General features: G+C 37.4%; 1 protein-coding gene across 6 annotated transcripts in view; it reads right to left on the bottom strand.

The window, feature by feature from the left end:
* Window positions 1–17,448, bottom strand: part of letm1 (leucine zipper-EF-hand containing transmembrane protein 1) — a 29,279-nt gene extending 11,831 nt beyond the window's left edge. For 2 of the 6 annotated variants that reach the window (XR_007186697.1, XM_048204149.1), the window contains exons 1-5: window positions 16,878–17,448; window positions 8,118–8,175; window positions 7,529–8,009; window positions 1,867–2,010; window positions 1,596–1,733 (exon numbers count right to left, since the gene is read on the bottom strand). Coding sequence is in view for 5 of the 6 variants with exons in the window: in XM_048204149.1 (XP_048060106.1) it covers window positions 1,596–1,733; window positions 1,867–2,010; window positions 7,529–8,009; window positions 8,118–8,175; window positions 16,878–16,956 (900 nt within the window). In the remaining variant the exon portion in view is untranslated. The remainder of the gene's footprint in view (window positions 1–1,595; window positions 1,734–1,866; window positions 2,011–7,528; window positions 8,010–8,117; window positions 8,176–16,877) is intronic. The other 4 variants (XM_048204150.1, XM_048204151.1, XM_048204152.1 and 1 more) reach the window with 4 other exon arrangements.
* Between the last annotated feature and the right edge of the window lie 706 nt (window positions 17,449–18,154).

The raw sequence follows: 18,154 nt of genomic DNA, 5'->3' as shown, positions 1-18,154 counted from the left end.
GTCTTTCCCCTCGCAGCAACCGCGGCTTCACCCACAACCTCTTTCTTTTTGTATGCCCTCTTTTCAGACACGTGAAGACATTCTGACTCGAAATTTGTCGGCCAGTGTGAACATAAAACATTTTTCATAAAATTCTAAATCCAGCGGCCAACTTGATCGTCTGCGTTTGTTGCCGTCTGTCTGTTACCCCTTTTTCACCAAGGCAGTTTGAGTGCTGGTTTAGAGCCAGAGCCTAGTTTCAAATCAGTTCTTTGTCTTTTGACATCTAAAGCACCAGCTCTGAACCAGGAAAAGTGGTTCGTAAATAGCACCAAAACATTGATATTGATCCTTAAATCCCAAGAATCGATTAGTCTAATCTGTTTTCAGCTGATGTATGAACAGAACATGTAGCGCGCCTCCCATCCAAGAAATCGCAATAATCTTTGTTACTTTTGATATGAAGCAAAGTCTCAGATTTTAAATGATGTCCATCTTATTATAAGATTCAAAAAATAAATACCGTTTTGGTGCTGTTTAATGTGGCGTGACGGATCGCACGTGAACATCCTGTTCTCCGCTTTAATACCAGTTACAGCGTGAAATAAACATGAATAAACATCTGAAGGCATGTTAAAAGATACAGTACAACTTATCGAAATCCGTATCATGTCTAGTGTAATAGCTCAATCAGTGTTTCAACCTCGGAAAGACGTTAATAAATCAGCTTGTAGCCTAAACAATGTCACGTAACGTCACATTTACCTCATAAAAAACCATATCCAGTGACCATAAACTCATTAGTCCGCTAGAAAAATCTCTATAGAGAGCAGCATTCTGATAAATATATGCACCATTACATATTCATTATAATTTTTAATGTTCTTCAATATTTAATGCATGTTTGAATAAATCAGTTATGACAGCCACAATTTAAATGTTTATATTTAAAAAAAAAAAAAAAAAAAAAACTGGAGTAGAAATATGATTCTAAAATTCTAAACTTTATTTATTATAAAAAAACATCATTGAGTGTAATTTAAGTGTTTGTATGTAAATCAATATTATAGTATTATATATATTATATGTAGTACCAACTGACTCTCATGTGTAGTTTACAACATTAGATTTTGTAAACAAAATTTGCCATGTACTGTATCCGATATACTACATCCAAAATTATCGATATCGAATCGAATGTGAATAGAAATAGCAGCTAATCGAGCTAATAGCAGCTCGATTGTAATCTCCATCTATACAAATTACAGCGAGCTGCATAAACACGTTGGATTTGCCGTGTTTGGATGCTGATGTAGGTCTGCAAAGCCATAAGCATCAATAGTAACGCAACGTCCGCCATTGTTGGTGTGTTTGTGTTTGGTGCTGCCGCAATAGTGTTGCTGGGAAAGATGAGATGTATACAGTGACGCAAGACCTGGCTCTGTTGTGGTTTTTATAGCCTTTGGAAAGTCAAACCGGTTCTTAAAAGGTATGTGCGGTGTGAATTGGCCTTAAGAGCACTTCATTAGCATCACCACATGGGGGCAAAACAGAGCTGAGTTTTGAATCACACGGAGAAGCAGTAGAGTTGTTTTTTAGGATGAGCATGTATTTACCTTCTGAAAGAAAGTGGAGAACTCCTCGGTCACGTTGCCTTTAGCTGCTTTGTTTCTTAGTGCAATCTCTTCAATTGTGTCCTGCAAGAACTTGGCCATCTCTAATTTCACTCTCAGCTCCTTTTTCAGCCTTTCCTCCTGCAAAACACACACACATACAGAGAGAGAGAGAGAGAGAACACGAGAGCGAGATATGATATGATGTCACATACTTTGGCATAAGAAATATAATTAAGGTCTTTATGGATTAAAACTCAAAAGGTCAGCATACCTTTTTGGACTGTGTCTCAAAGGTGGACGGCAGCATGTTTGGGAAAAGCTTCACTGCAATAGGAAGCAGAAACTCCATAAATGGAACGATGATGAAGACCAAAAAGGGCACAAGCCGGAAGACATCTGCACACGTCCTCAGGAACTGCAATTAACAAGAGACAGGCAGAAGAAGTGATGAAATGTAATTACTGATCAATTGTGGTAAGCCTATTGTCTAGAACTAAAAATGGAGTAAAAATAATATATTATAAGTTATTGTATTTTAATAATGTGTTACATAAAAAAATGTAAATATATTTTAATGATGCTGTATTTTTGTGAACATGACCTGGACATATTTAGGTATGATTCACTCCTTCTGTATCACCAAAAATAAAAAATGAAGTAAAAATTGAGGAGAGTGAGAAGATACCACCATAGACCAACAAAGTCAAGCCATCGGTGCATCCACTCCATATGTCAAAAACTGACTTCCTGCATCAAGCCATTTCTGATAGTTGATGAAACATGATGAATTTAGAAAATTAGAGGTTAGATAACAAAGGAGCTTCATCTTTATAAGAGGGGTCCCTGCTCTACTTAGTCCACCTGTGTGTCAGTGGGCCCTATAGGAAAGAATTTAAACCAGGCAGGCTTGAAAAGAGCCTTTGTGTTTGGTCCATTGACATGTATATCACCACAAGCAGAGAGACAGAGAGCATGTGAGGGGGAGAGAGGAAGAAAACAGGGAGGCCTGGAGAGTGAAATATGCAGGGAAAGAGTGGGCGAAGATGGAGAAAGAGAGTGAGGGCATTCCAAAGGAAGAGGCTGGGAGAGAGAGCAGGACAGAGGGCTTGGGAAGGGGGTTGATGACTGACATCAAAAGCTAAAGGGACCCACACTGTGCGAGGCCAGTTGTGAATAGGCAGGATTAAGGATGAAGCAGGTCAGAAGAATAGCGTGAGTGAGGTGCGACAGATGCTAGCTGAGGCGGAGACATTAGCATACCACGCAATTCTAATGTTGACAGAGATCAAAATATAAAGAAAACTTCAGTAAGCTCTTGATAACAGCTAACCACGACTACCTAAACATGAGTATTACACTAGCTGTGGATGCACTAAGATTAAATGCTGTGGAAAAACTATCTACCAAGGCTTTGGGAATGTAATAATGCAATTTTTGCTTGTTTTAAGTGAGTAGATTTTTTGAAGAAAATGTGCTTGCCTGTGCAGAAAAGGCGCTTGCCTGTGCAAAATAAAATGAGCAAAAGCTTGATGGTTTAACATTTACAGCCATAAATAATTGCATTTTAATCTTACAAATGTACTGTGAAATAATAATAATAATATCATAAATACTAATTTTTAATTTATATTACAGTATAACATATTAATAGTACTCAACACTAATGTTTAATATTTTAATATTTTAATTTAGTAGTAATAATTATAATACATTTATTTTACAGTACAATTATTATTATTATTATTATTATAGCCCTACTACTGTAAAATAATAATATATAATAATAATAAAATTACATAAATACTCAATTTTAATTTATATTACAGTATTACATAATAGTATACAACAGTAATGTTTAATATTTTAATTTAGTAGTATTAGTAATAATAATAATAATAATAATAACATTTTACAGTACAATTATTCTTACTGTAAAAATAATAAAATTACATAAATACTAAATTTTAATATATATTACAGTATTACATATTAAAAGTATACAACAGTAATGTTTAATATTTTAATTTAGTAGTATTAGTAGTAGTAATAATAATAATTAATTTTTTAATAATTTAAATGTTTATTTTACAATACAATTATCATAGCCCTACAAACAAGAACAGCAAATCTGGAGCTTTAAAAAAAACGTATAATTTAAAAAGTACACAACAACAAAACACAAAGTTTCTGTAAGGGCTATTTCTATCTCTGTGGCTTCATGTAACCACCACCAGAGTGAAACCAAACATCACTCCTCGATAACATTGCCATGACTAAAGGAGAAATGATAGGAGTAATGTAGTGGTTAATGTTGGGCATTAATATCCTAGCAACCCAAGGACAGACAGTCTGTTCTGAGAGAGTGAGAGACAGAGCGACTGGTGACACAAAGCCTGAGCCATTTCCAGTACATACAGACTTGCAGTAGAGACCTCAAACGGTTATAGATTGTATGCGTCACTAGAGTGTCAATTTACAACAGGCCGAGTCACACAACCGTCTGAGAATTTGAGGCTGGGAAGGTATTAGCACTGAGCTAACAGAGACGACGTGTAATAAAACGTGATAGCTGCAATCAGCCGTGTGCTTGAAATCTCAAATACAATACAGAAGATCATTAATATGTACGCCCCCAATATTTGCATATGCCAGCCCATGTTCAAGCATTACACAAGGGCAGCCAGTATTAACGTCTGGATCTGTGCACAGCTGAATCATCAGACTAGGTAAGCAAGCAAGAACAATAGCGAAAAATGGCAGATGGAGCAATAATAACTGTCATGATCCATGATTACATGATATTTTTAGTGATATTTGTAAACTTTCTAAATGTTTCGTTAGCATGTTGCTAATGTACTGTTAAATGTGGTTAAAGTTACCATCGTATCTTACTGTATTCAAGAGAGCTGTTGTTATTTTCATTTTTAAACACTTGCAGTCTGTATAATTCATAAACACAACTTCATTCTTTATAAATCTCTCCAACAGTGTAGCATTAGCCGTAAGCCACGGAGCATAGCCCCAAACTCATTCAGAATCAAATGTAAACATCCAAATAAATACTATACTCACATGATCCGACGCATGCATGCAGTATGCATGACGAACATTTTGTAAAGATCCATTTTGAGGGTTATATTAGCTGTGTGAACTTTGTTTATGCAGTGATAGAGTCGAGAGCTCGGGAGGGGGTGGAGAGCGCGAACAATTAAAGGGGCCGCACCCTGAATCGGCGCATTTCTAATTATGCCCCAAAATAGGCAGTTAAAAAAATGTATTAAAAAAAAAATCTATGTGGTATTTTGAGCTGAAACTTCACAGATACATTCAGGGGACACCTTAGACTTATATTACATCTTGTAAAAAAAAGTTCAATGGCACCTTTAAAGTGTACAGGTGTGGGTTGTGACATTTCGGTCTTATTTTCAGCATAAGCATTTCGTTTTTTATGAGCTTGTTCTTGTTCGCCGATTTGCTTGCAAGATCTGGCAACACGAGTCAGGCTCGTACCGTTCAGTTCAGCTCTGTACATACTGTGTAGAATTTTTGTAAATGCGGTTGTCACTACCTGCTTTTTTCGGGAGTTAATTCGGTTGTAGAAAGCAGTTGTTACTGCAGTAAATTACTGAACAGTGTGTACAGAACAGGATTAAGCACTAAAAGGTGAATTGACAACCGAATTTAGCTGCAGTGTGTACGTGGCCACAGAGTAATCTCTAATGACTCAGCAGGGCACTAATTTAAATCATTAAGCTATAGAAGAGATCCAGTCAGGCTTTAAAGGACTGGGATTAAACTACGGAAGAGTGCTAACCTTCAACTCCAAATCCTACTATATATGATTTAACTACATTACACTGGGTTAAATCCATAGGGCAATGACAGACAAAGAAACCATTTAAATTACACCAAGAACAACTACATAAGCATTGACAGGGTCAAAGACAGTAATGTGTACAAGCGTTACTCAAGCACAGGGTGGTACAATATGACAGCTTCTTTGTATCTCAAGCACTTGAACACAATCATGTTGTCATGGACTCCTTGTTAAATTTTAGGGTATTAGCTGGTCTCTGCCTCGAGGGGCATTCACTCTAACAGTGATTTAACATGAAACAAATTTGAGCAGAGTTCAACTTTGTATAAATGTTGGCAGTTCTAATCTGATTGGCTAGCTACAGTTATTATCTTGTACGTATCAGCACAGAGGGATACTGATTGGGAAGGTTCAATCCGATCAACTCAGTCATCCAATCTTTCAGAAACTCTAGGACAGGGTTTTTCCACATATTTTGATGCCAAGGACTAGGGGTGTCGCAATACATCAATATAGATCAATGCATCAATTAAATGTCTAATGATACGATGTATCGATGCAACATGTAAAAAAATCAATATCATTTATACATTTAAGAGGCCACATTTTCTCCACATTTTCACGCAATGTCAGTTTATGCATTACCGCGAACGCGTTCATTCTCATTTACATTTAAACTACATTTAGAGCTCGTGAAAGATGCTCGGAGTTTAAGGAGCTGTCACTGTCCCGATCAGACCAGTGCTGAATCGTCACTAAAGCTTATCAGTTGCTCATGTTTACAGCCTTGCAGAAATAACATAAAAGAGCAGCGAACACACACAGAACCCCCCCCATCGCAGACAGCATACAAATAGACCACTGAATTAAGTCTTCTTTTACTTATTTTTGCGCTTCAATAGACTTCATCTTGTTAGAGTTTATTGCGGTTTCTAAATCATGTTACTTTCTCCCGGGTGTCTGTTGGATCACAACACTGGAGTATAGAGCGCTATGAATTGTTCTCGACGTGCTCAGTAAGTGAAATGTAAAACTTAAAAGAAAAGGCTCAATAAACTGTTGCATAGATCTAATACACTACACATCAATATCTTTTCCCTTTGTGTTCTGAACTTTCAAACGAGAAGCGCAGCGCTGCATGCTGTGACTCCATGTTGCTTCAAGCGCATCATTCTGCATACAGGATGCGCATTAGCGCTTTGTGTCGCTCCGAATTGGAGCCTTTTATATTATAACACATTTGCGCAATAAAAGAATATTAATAGCCTACCTTGTTCTGTCCTATCAATCATATGTTGTTGCCTAATTAAAAAGCTGCACTATACATTTAAAAGAAATGTCTTTTAATTTTATAGTATCTATTTACTGTATGTATAAATATATTTACTTGTTTTTCAGTTGATTTTTGTCAGTGCACATTTTTAGCACAGAAGTCTAACATGCTTTCTTGACTGTTGTCATGTCATAAGCAGTCACCAGATTACTGATCTCCTGTGTGACTTGAATTTTTTTATTTATGGATGTCGGAGTCTGCTTTCAGATGCTCCCGTGTGTATCGGTGTAAGCGTTTAGGGAATTATAATTGTGAATCATTGTTAGTCAATCACAGACATATCTGTTGAGTGTGTGAACACAATGGCCAATCAGAGGTGTTTAAGAATCTGCTCAACAGCGTTCAAAATGCTAGGGGGAATTGTCACATTTTTAACATTTCAGTACCGACTTGGAACCGAAGTCAGTATTTTGACAAACCTATCAAGGACATCCAAATATGTGGATTCCTTTGTGAAAGACCCCGCTCCTAAAATATAAAAGTTAAATATAAATACCAAAAAGAGCAAATAGAAAAATAAATACTGAATAAATGTCAAAAACATTAGCTAATTATTATTTTTAATGATTTTATTTTTTTTATTTTTTTTTTTACATACAATTTTCACAATTTTGTCTTACTATATTTTATTTAAATGTTATCAATTTCTGTTTTTGAATTTTGATATTAACTTTTTTTTTATTGAACAATTTTTTCTGTGAATTTATGCTACTGAAGTACACACTCAGTGGCGACCCCTTAAAAAGCCTTTGAGGTGTCTACGTCGTTTGGTTTTGTATATACCTGTCTCCTCTCTCGGCGTGACAGAATGTGTCCGTTCAGCACCCTCCAGAGCATCCGCACAGCGATGGTCGTGTCTATCCACAATAAGCGGAACCCGTGATAGTAGTGCTTCACTTCGTCAACCACGCGTTGACGTATTGTCCGTCGCACGGGTTCTGCATCCACTGTCGGACTGTACACCGGTCCTCCCTCTTCAAGCTTTTTATTTTTATCTTTCAGTGTACGCAAAGAACGCTCCACCTTTGAATCATCATGGAGACGGCCTGTAGTATGTACCCACCGGACTGGGGTATTCTGTGGCCAGGTTAGCGTCCTGGGATATGTGGAGTGGGTGTGGACAGGCAGGGCAGGGTCAGGTACAAAGATGGCACAGTAAAGGCGAGGTGAACTGGACAAGCGGTGCTGAAGCGCTGATGAACTGTCAAGGTACAGGACAGATGATGCATGCGGCCACATGCTGCTTCCAAGAAGACCATGACTGCTGAAAACAGACATCATGCATCAGTCTAAATAATCTTTAAATAATGACCCAATTAAAAGATCTGACCAAAAATGACCCAGATACAACTCAATGTTCAGTTCCATTTACCTGTTTGTGGCTAACCGCAGTGCATTGCAGTTAAAGCATACGCCTTCTGACAACTTTCCTGAAAGAGAGTCAAATACAAGAAAAAACATCAGATATCATAAAGATATCACACAACACACATATGAAACCACTATAAAGAAGGAGGGACCCAAAGTAATATTGTATAGCTCCAGGAACACTAAAATTTGTATATGAAGCAACAAACCAGTGTCCTAAGCTTGCTCTTGTAAAATGTATGGGTGTTGTTTATACATGGTAAGATGATATGAAATAACATAAGAGGGTCATAGAGAGTACTACAGGCTACATGCCAGCATAGGATAACAGAAAAGGACAGAGGAAATACTTGGTCTTGTGTCTTTTGGGCTTAGAATTGAGCAAAGATGTGCAGTTTTGCAGAGGTCTGATAAATGCAGTCTTAACCAGGTAGTTACTGTGGACTGAATGCGGTTTTGATCAAACTATATTCAAATAGAATAACATAACCTACATTTGAAAGTCATCATCATAGCAATGGTAACTGAAACCATAAAGATGTAATAATGTGAACAAGATGCATGTACATATTGAAAAGAACAGGATCAAAAACAGAACCCTGGGGGACACCATGAGTTTGAGGGATAGTGAGTCGTAAGAAAGCTGTGTCGGTGATAGAGGTCTGCTACACGACCCGAGCCCGATGGGTCACGAAAAAACTTGCGGGTTTCGGACAGGTTTGGGTTAATGTTTAATGTAATTCATATAATGTGTATGAGTGTTGTTAATACATGGTAAGATGATATGAAATTACATAACAGGGTCATAGAGAGTACTACAGGCTACATGCCAGCACAGGATCATGGAAAAGGACAGAGGAAATACTTGGTCTTATGCCACAACTGCATGCAAAGCCCCGCTGCCAATAGAAAGGACACACAAATGAAGGTCCCAGGTGTGTATTGTATCAGAAACAGAAATGGAGGCACTTATGCAAAATACTTTCAACTTTACATCAACAAACCTTGATGCCAGGAACCAATAAATTGGAGGTTTCAGTATATTTTCTTAAAGGGTTAGTTCACCATTAGATCATGGAAAAAGTTGCATATTAGGTTTTCTACTAGGACCTGGGGGGTTTCGTTGGTGCCGTGACCCGGATGGAAGTGAGGTTTAGGGGTGTGTGTGTATATATATATATATATATATATATATATATATATATATACACACAGTGGGTACGGAAAGTATTCAGACCCCCTTAAATTTTACACTCTTTGTTATATTGCAGCCATTTGCTAAAATCATTTAAGTAAATTTTTTTCCTCATTAATGTACACACAGCACCCCATATTGACAGAAAAAACACAGAATTGTTGACATATATATATATATATATATATATATATATATATATATATATATATATATATATATATATGTAAAAATGTCAAGACTCCCTGCAAATCTATTATGCAACTTTTTCCATGATCTAATGGTGTTATGTCATGGGATTTGCAGCAAAAAATATGTTACTTGGTCTTGCTGTCAAGTTGTAAGAGCACCAGCCTATGCGTGAATATGACTCATTTAAAATCCTTTTATCCAGCTATTGAAAACACCATGTCCATACAGGACACGTCAGGATACAGACCTCCCACAAAAACACTGCATTCGCTACAGTGAAGAGTTTGCATAGCTCACATTTTTTACAATGGATGGATGATACATAAACATTCCTGGTGAATTTTCCTTTTCTCAGGCATTTGATTAATTACATGTACTGCTAATGTTATGCTACAGTGCAGATTGCTTGAAACCAATACCAAATCCATATGCACTGATTTTGGATTAATATCTACATAATCGTTATTAACAGTAAAAAATATGTTAAACACAGGGCTAAAAGTGCTATATTTTTGTTGGCAGTTAAAACTATAAAAACATATAGCTCAATATTTAAAAAAAGTAGATTATGACCCTCCTGCACCAATACCTGCATGTGCTAAGATGAGACATCAGATCAATATCACATTTCAACCTAATCAACTTTACTGTACCAAGAAATCAGAATGTCTATTCAAAGACCTAAACCAGATAAAGTTCCTGCTTATCGTGTCATTATCATAAAACATTTTATCCTAGCTCAGTTTAAAAAGCATTTGGTTGAGTTTTCCGAACATTTTCAGCCAGGTGTGTTGCGCCAGGTTGGACGTGAGAGATGAAAAACGGCATTAGTTCTTGCATGTCTCCAAGAGTGATGTGTTAAGTTTAAATATGTGGAAGTTCAAATGAGATTTAATAGATATAACATTCTTGGATGAACCTCTTTAAAAACCTTTTGGATAAATCTCTTTATAAAGGAAAAGTGAAGGAGTGGACCATAACTGCCGGATGTCCTTCTACTTACTGTAAATATAACTTCAGGAAACTCCCTTATCTAGAGTAAGCCAGTAAAGCTATTCTCACCCATTCTGTCTGTATCCCACCCATGCACATAAGCATACAGTTTCCCTTTCCCTGAAATAAAGCAATTCATCAAATCTGACTTCCACATGAACCATTTCCCTCTCCAGTAGACTATGCAATCTCTATTACATATACTTACGGTCTCGTGATTCTCTGACTTATCCACTCAGAGACAAAAGGAGGAGGCCAGACTCCATAATTAATCCATTCTCATCCCACTTTCCTTCAGTATTATAGTGTAGGACCTTTGCTCCAATGCCCCGGTGAAGCCTAATCTCGGTCTTGCTCGCCATATGTTTGTTGCACATGTAAAACCCTTGGCCCAGTGCCCCCGGTGCAACCTAATCTTACTGAATCCAGGATGTTCACATGGAAGAATAAATGCTTTCTGTCTACTTTCTCTCTCTATATTTAGCCCTATAAGGTATCTGGCCTCACATCTCGAGGTCAGTCAACTGCTGGCTGAAGGCCTGAGATCTCCATCCGCTCATAAGTCTCCTTGTGTTTGCATGTAGACAACTTAGTTCTTTGAATAGTATATGCTCTTAACAGATTCAGGGTGTGTCTTGGAGTGAAATTAAAAAAAAATTCATCATTTAAGGTTAGGCCTACAAAATGTTTTTTTTTTTCTCTACATACTGCTTCAAATATTCAGTTATGCTTTCTAAGTAACTGATTGGCTGATCTAATGGAAAAGAGTAGTCAGTTTAAATGCACAGGGTGTAGTCTTTTTACTAGTTTAGGCTTAGACTGATTTTCCTAAAGAATGTAAACAATGTAACACTTTCACAATATTGCTCTGTTTGTTCAAGCAATCCAACCAAGATGGTTCCATAATGCTGCCTGTTAACATTTCAACATCCCATTCATTTCAACAGCAGAAAACACATCCTGCAGCATGCTGACATCGTAGCTCATGGGCAATCAATTCTGGACACAACATCTGAGCTGTAAATGCCATGTGACTAATCAATCTAGAGCCACAAGAAAATTACATCTTTACATGCTGAATGAATGAAGACACGACAAGAACAGCCTACAGCGCTAATCTCTTTACTAGTGATGCTAAAAGGCAACCAACAGGGGGAGATATTTTTAAAAGTGTATATAAACTTTAATATAATGAAATACTTCTATGTTGGCAAACACTTTGCAGGGCTCATAGGGCGATCCTTTATGAAGCCATCTCACTGATAGTGTCTGACTCCGTCAGCATTCAGAGCTGTAGTTTTGTGAGAAGGTCTTATCAGAAGGAGCAGTCCCTCTGAGAGTGTGATAAAACAGCTAGGGGAACGTATTAAGTCCTACAGATATACCTCATTTATGTATGGAAACAAGGTCAAGACTTGAAAGTGCATAATCGTAATCTTTATGCAAATAAACAAACAATGATGGTTGGTTCAGTCCATTGATTCACTGAACCTATATACACTATATTGCCAAAAGTATTGGGACATCCCTCCAAATCATTGAATTCAGGTGTTCTAATCACTTCCATGGCCACAGGTGTATAAAATCAAGCTCCTAGGCATGCAGGCTGCTTCTACAAACATTTGTGAAAGAATGGATCGCTCTCAAAAGCTCAGTGAAATCAAACATGGTACCGTGATAGGTTGTCACCTGTGCAATAAGTCCATTCGTGAAATTTCCTCACTACTAAATATTCCACGGTCAACTGTTAGTGGTATCATAACAAAGTGGAAGCAATTGGGAACAACAGCAACTCAGCCACGAAGTGGTAGGCCACGTAATATCACAGAGCAGGGTCAGTGCATACTGAGGCACACAGTGCACAGAAGTCGCCAACTTTCTGCAGCTACAGACCTCCAAACTTCGTGCCTTCAGATTAGCTCAAGAACAGTCTGTAGAGAGCTTCATGGAATGGGTTTCCATCTCCGAGCAGCTGCATCCAAGCCTTACATCAAGTTCAATGCAAAGCGTCGGATGCAGTGGTGTAAAGCACGCCGCCACTGGACTCTAGAGCAGTGGAGACGTGTTCTCTGGAGTGACGAATCACGCTTCTCTGTCTGGCAATCTGATGGATGAGTCTGGGTTTGGTGGTTGCCAGGAGAACGGTACTTGCCTGACTGCATTGTGCCAAGTGTAAAGTTTGGTGGAGGGGGGATTATGGTGTGGGGTTGTTTTTCAGGGGTTGGGCTTGGCCCCTTAGTTCCAGTGAAAGGAACTCTTAATGCTTCAGCATACCAAGACATTTTGGACAATTTCATGCTCCCAACATTGTGGGAACAGTTTGGGCATGCCCCTTTCCTGTTCCAACATGACTGAGCACCAGTGCACAAAGCAAGGTCCGTAAAGACATGCATGAGCGAGTTTGGTGTGGAGGAACTTGACTGGCCTGCACAGAGTCCTGACCTCAACCCGATAGAACACCTTTGGGATGAATTAGAGCGGAGACTGTGAGCCAGGCCTTCTCGTCTAACATCACTGCCTGACCTCACAAATGCGCTTCTAGAAGAATGGTCAAAAATTCCCATAAACGCACTCCTAAACGTTGTGGAAAGCCTTCCCAGAAGAGTTGAGGCTGTTATAGCTGCAAAGGGTGGGCCAACTCCATATTAAACCCTACGGATTAAGAATGGGATGTCATTAAAGTTCATGTGCACATAAAGGCAGGCGTCCCAAAATTTTTGGCAATATAGTGTATATAATAGGACAGTCAACTCAGTCAACAGAAATGCACATCAGCTGTCCTTCTCTCTCGTGTTGGTTGACTGTGCCAAGTCACAGTCTGTGCTGGTACATTTAACCAGCTTGAGCTACAGTGTCCTGTTAAGAAAACCCCATCTCTGGCAAGAGACAATGTAGGTCAAGACTTCATTGCATGTATCTCAGAGTAAACTCTTCTTTGGCTGTTAACAGTGATGCAACATGTAACTTATCTGCCATTTTAATAATCTTTTAGTTTGTTAATAATAGTCAGTGTTGTCATGCTTATTAGCATGTTGAGCTTTTTTAATGATAATCTACATTATCAATCCAAAGGCTGAATGTTATGAAAGCTATTAATGGTAGCATTTGTTTACCTAATAATGCATATTCAGATCAGACCTCTACTTTATAGGCTGTCATGCAGAGCTGTGGTTAATCATTTGTCAGACCACACTGCTGCAGACTAGCTACAAGAAAGAAAGTCCACACATGGGAGTTACTGAGGTTTCTCAGGAAGCACTTCAAGTATATTTCGAAATCAGTTACAGATTGTGGCAGCAACGCTGTGGTTGAGAAAACAGGCAAAAGAGCATTAGTTTTAATTCATTTCGACAAGGTATGATGCCGTAGCCACTTGCTTCAGCTGCAAGGTTCAGAGATTTGTGGTTTTATTGCCATTTAATTGTGCTGCATAATTTCCATCATTTATTTAAAGAAAACTGAACAAAGTATGGCTGCATTTTCCAGTTAAGTCTAAATTAGATGCATACATTTATCAATGTTGCATTAAACCTTTTTTGACAGACTTTGATTTTTAATGATATTTTTAAGGACTGGTTTCACAGACAGGGCTTAGATTAAGCCAGAATTCGGCCTTAGTTCAACTGACGTTTAAGTAGCTTTTACAAATGTGCCTTGGAAAAAAACATTAGATGTGTTGAGTACTGGTCTTGAGACAAAACAATGGCACTGACAAATTTTAAGATACAGCATGACATTAAATAGTTTATCGGTATTTTAGTACTGATATGTGAATGGTATCTTACCCCTGTAAAAATATGTTGCTTGTGTTTACTAGGGCTACATAATTAATCAAAGTGTGAATTGTGATTACAATCACAGATGCCACAATTACAATCGTTCAAAGGTGCAAATTACAAAAAAAGCCCACTTACATTATTCAGCGTGCTTAAGACGAGTGTTGTTTTTTCTTCCTACAGGTTATTTTAAGGGTTTTTCTATTGTTTTTAGTTTTAGTATAACATTATAATACCATGCATTTTTTAATTTTTTTATTTAAAGAAGAAACCAAACCAATGTATAGTTGACATGGCTTAATGATACAGAAAAGCAATAAAAGTCGCTGTTTTCATCTTGTTTATTTTCATATAAAAATATGGCATACAGTTGCTTCAAACAATGGTATAAGCCATTCAAAGCATTCAATGTAAATTGTGATAATCGTAATAAATAATTGCAATTACAATTTCAAGGGAATAATCGACAATTACTATTTTTGTCATAATCGTGCAGCCCTACTGTGAAAAGCACATTTGCGTATTTATCGAAAAATTCAGTCTGATAGTTTTATAGTAATTTACCGGATTCAATGTGTGAAAAGGGCTTATGACTCACTAATATGATATTATTACTTGTTATGCCTGCACGAAGCAGAGGTGTAAAGTACTTGAGTAAATGTAATTAGTTACTGTACTTAAGTATCTTTTTGGCTACTTTGTAGTTGTACTGAGTATCAAAGATATTTACAACTTTTACCCTCTAGTTGACTACATTTTTGAAAAAGTAAATGTACCTTTTACTCCACTACATTTGTGATGAGTAATGCAATTACAAATTACATTTTTCATGGCAGATAACTTTTTCTGCAGCAGTTTGTTTCTGATATAAAGAAGCAATATCACCATCTAAGTGCATTGAAGGTACTATATCGTGCATTTTGCCTTTACTCACCCAAAACTTGTCAACATGTCTACTTTACGTGAATGACGTGAGAGTGCATTAGCAGGTAGTTGCTGATGTTTGATTTATTAGATGAGGAAATGACTGCAGCTGGTGATGAGGCTCAAACCAGTAGATACAGTAAACTTTGACTATTTAATTTTACTTAATGTTTTATTTATCCGCTATATTGACAATACTGTTTTGAAGGATATAGGTTGCACTTAAGCTTAACTGAGACTTGAGAGTTTGTAGATGTTTAAAAGGTTTTAAAAGGTAAATTTATTGCAATAATAAGGTGTTCAGTTTTATTTTGATTTTAGAAAATAAAATTGATTTCTCATCTTACAAATCAATTGTTTCTTATTTTCACTGGCAGTTTCTCGGGACTAGTGCATCTCTGAGCCAACATTCAGCATGAGTAAAATACTGAAGTACTGTTAAAATCAGATACTTAAAGACTTTTACTCAAGATGAACTGGAATTGGTTACTTGTAATGGAGTCATTTTGATGTAAGGTATCAGTATTTTTACTCAAGTATGGTTTTCAGGTACTCTTTACACCTCCACTGACTGAACCTTTATGTGATAAAAATAAATTCAAAAGATTGAATCAAAATTTCAGCAACAATTAATCAGTGCCATCAATGTATAGGCCTACTTCAAATTCGTTTAAGTTCAAGTCAATAATGTCAAGCTACAATGGGCAGATGTCATTATATTGTTTATATGAATGATGCTTTACTATGACAGGTGGATAATAATAAGGAAGCAGTCATTGCAGTCTGCGCCACACGGAGGAGGAGGAGGAGGAGGAGTCTGTCCTCAAATAACCTCCAGAACACACCAGGCTACAAGCTCCTGTTCTCCAGCAGCCTCAGCAAAATATATGGCTCTAAAATGACTGACAAACAGCCGCATTACACATAAATGGCGACGATATACAACATAAAATAACACACGTGTCCGTTTTCAAGCATTAAATGATATTTATTTCTGTTAACCGCATTGACGTTCTCAGACAGGACTGGCTTAAAAAAAAGAAAGCGCTCCATAATAAAACGTTTCTTCAAAAGTATGGAAGCGACTCGTTGACCATAACAATGAGCAGACAAACCAAGCAGAGGTCAACAACGGTTACAGCACTGTTATTTTCCAGAAGTGACTTACAGTAACAGAGCATGATGATGACACAAAAGCGCAAGCACGTGTGACACTGACACATACGCACTGGGTTACAGTGAGCCTCCATTATACACAAACTCATACATTCAGCACATGAAAACGTGTGATTATGACTGCTTCTATCTGTGAGGCTAGATAGTTAGCTTGTTAGCTAATCACTTAAGCTCTCATTTCACCAGTCGTTCAATAATCTTGCGAGCTAAGTGGCTAGGTCATGAACTTTCTGACTTTAGAGATAGTAGGGAATTTTTTCATACAAGACATTTGCATTTACATGAAATGTCGGAATAAGAATAACAGTAAATGAATCAGGAGAATATTAAACTCACAAGGCCTTATCGGTTTTGATATATAAATAAAACCAAACTGGTTACTGTGGTTACGCCTGTATTCTCTGTGACGCATAAAGCTAGCTGCGTTTTTCAAAATAAAAAAGGCAATATCGATAATCAATAAAGTATTGATCTCTCTCCTGTACTAAAAAAACAGTATTAACGTTACCTTTCCTGAATTCGTTCTTTAATGACCTAGATGTTTTCATCAACGGAGTCCGAGACCTGGTGAGCAAAATCGATGCCATTCTGTTCCCTTCTGTATGGATGAAAAGGCGTCAAACGATTTACAGTAACGCTGAGTGGACGTACAGAGATAATACGATGACGGTTTATGAACTATCCACAGAAGTCATAGTCCCAAGCTCTCGGTTCATGTCCTTGTACTCTCCTCGGTGATTGAAGCGATGAGTTTGCAAGCGCTCGGCATTTGCTTCCGTGTTCCTGTGGCTCGAGCTCGGCCAGCAGGGGGCGTGTTTCAGTTGCTGTCTGTGAATGAAGGTGACAGGACTGACCGAGAAGAAACGATGAAGCGCTGCCGCGCTCATTCATTGCCGCAAAATCATATGACTGGGAAAAATAGACTCGAAATGACCAACAATGGATGTTGTTTAGCGTTCAGATATCCATAAAAACTACGTATGTAGTTTTACTTAAATCCTAAATGTGAAGCACTGTGCACAAGCGGATTATTTCAAGTATGTTATAACACTACACATGTTTTTACAAACAAAAACGCTTGCTAAGTATTGGTATATAAGCGGAAATTAAATACTGCTTTTGAAGCGGCAATCATTTTATGGTTTGTGAACCCTGGCCAATGAGGTCTATGATACGGGCCATGGCGCCATTGTTGCCAGATCCCACTAAAAAAATAAAATAAGAAAACTTATTTGATAAAATACGCTCCAAATACATGATCATTCAAATGATTTAAAAAAAGCGACCTCAGTTTTTTTTTCCTTACAAATGGATTATGTGATTCATTCTTTTATTGTAGAATACATGTACATAAACATTGCATTCTGCAATCGAATTGTCTTGCCCATAATTTTATCTTTTAAAAATTAAATAAATGTTTCAAATACAACACAACATAGATCAGGCAGAGCTGGGAATTGGATAACTGCTATTACGCGTTTGTATTTAGGAAATAAACCCCAAAGCGCAACACGATATCGTGTCAACTTAATAAATCAACAAGCAGTTTATAATAAGCGGACATGGCAACACAGTCTGGCGCGCTTATTTCCAGGTTGCCAGATACTCTTATTAAAGTACAAATAGACTCTTAATAACTGAATACATAAAGATATATTTAAAGCGGAAATTACACAATTACACAATATTATTTTATCTTCTACCAACAATTACAAATAATAAACAGCAAAATATTATCGCTGTTTTGAATACAATGACGTAAAACTCGTTTATTCCACGCGCAAC

The sequence above is a fragment of the Megalobrama amblycephala genome, linkage group LG10 (genome assembly GCF_018812025.1).
Source record: "Megalobrama amblycephala isolate DHTTF-2021 linkage group LG10, ASM1881202v1, whole genome shotgun sequence".
NCBI classification, from domain to species: Eukaryota; Metazoa; Chordata; class Actinopteri; order Cypriniformes; family Xenocyprididae; genus Megalobrama; species Megalobrama amblycephala.
The sequence above is the reverse complement of the archived record's forward strand: the minus strand, read 5'-3'. Positions and strand labels throughout refer to the sequence as shown.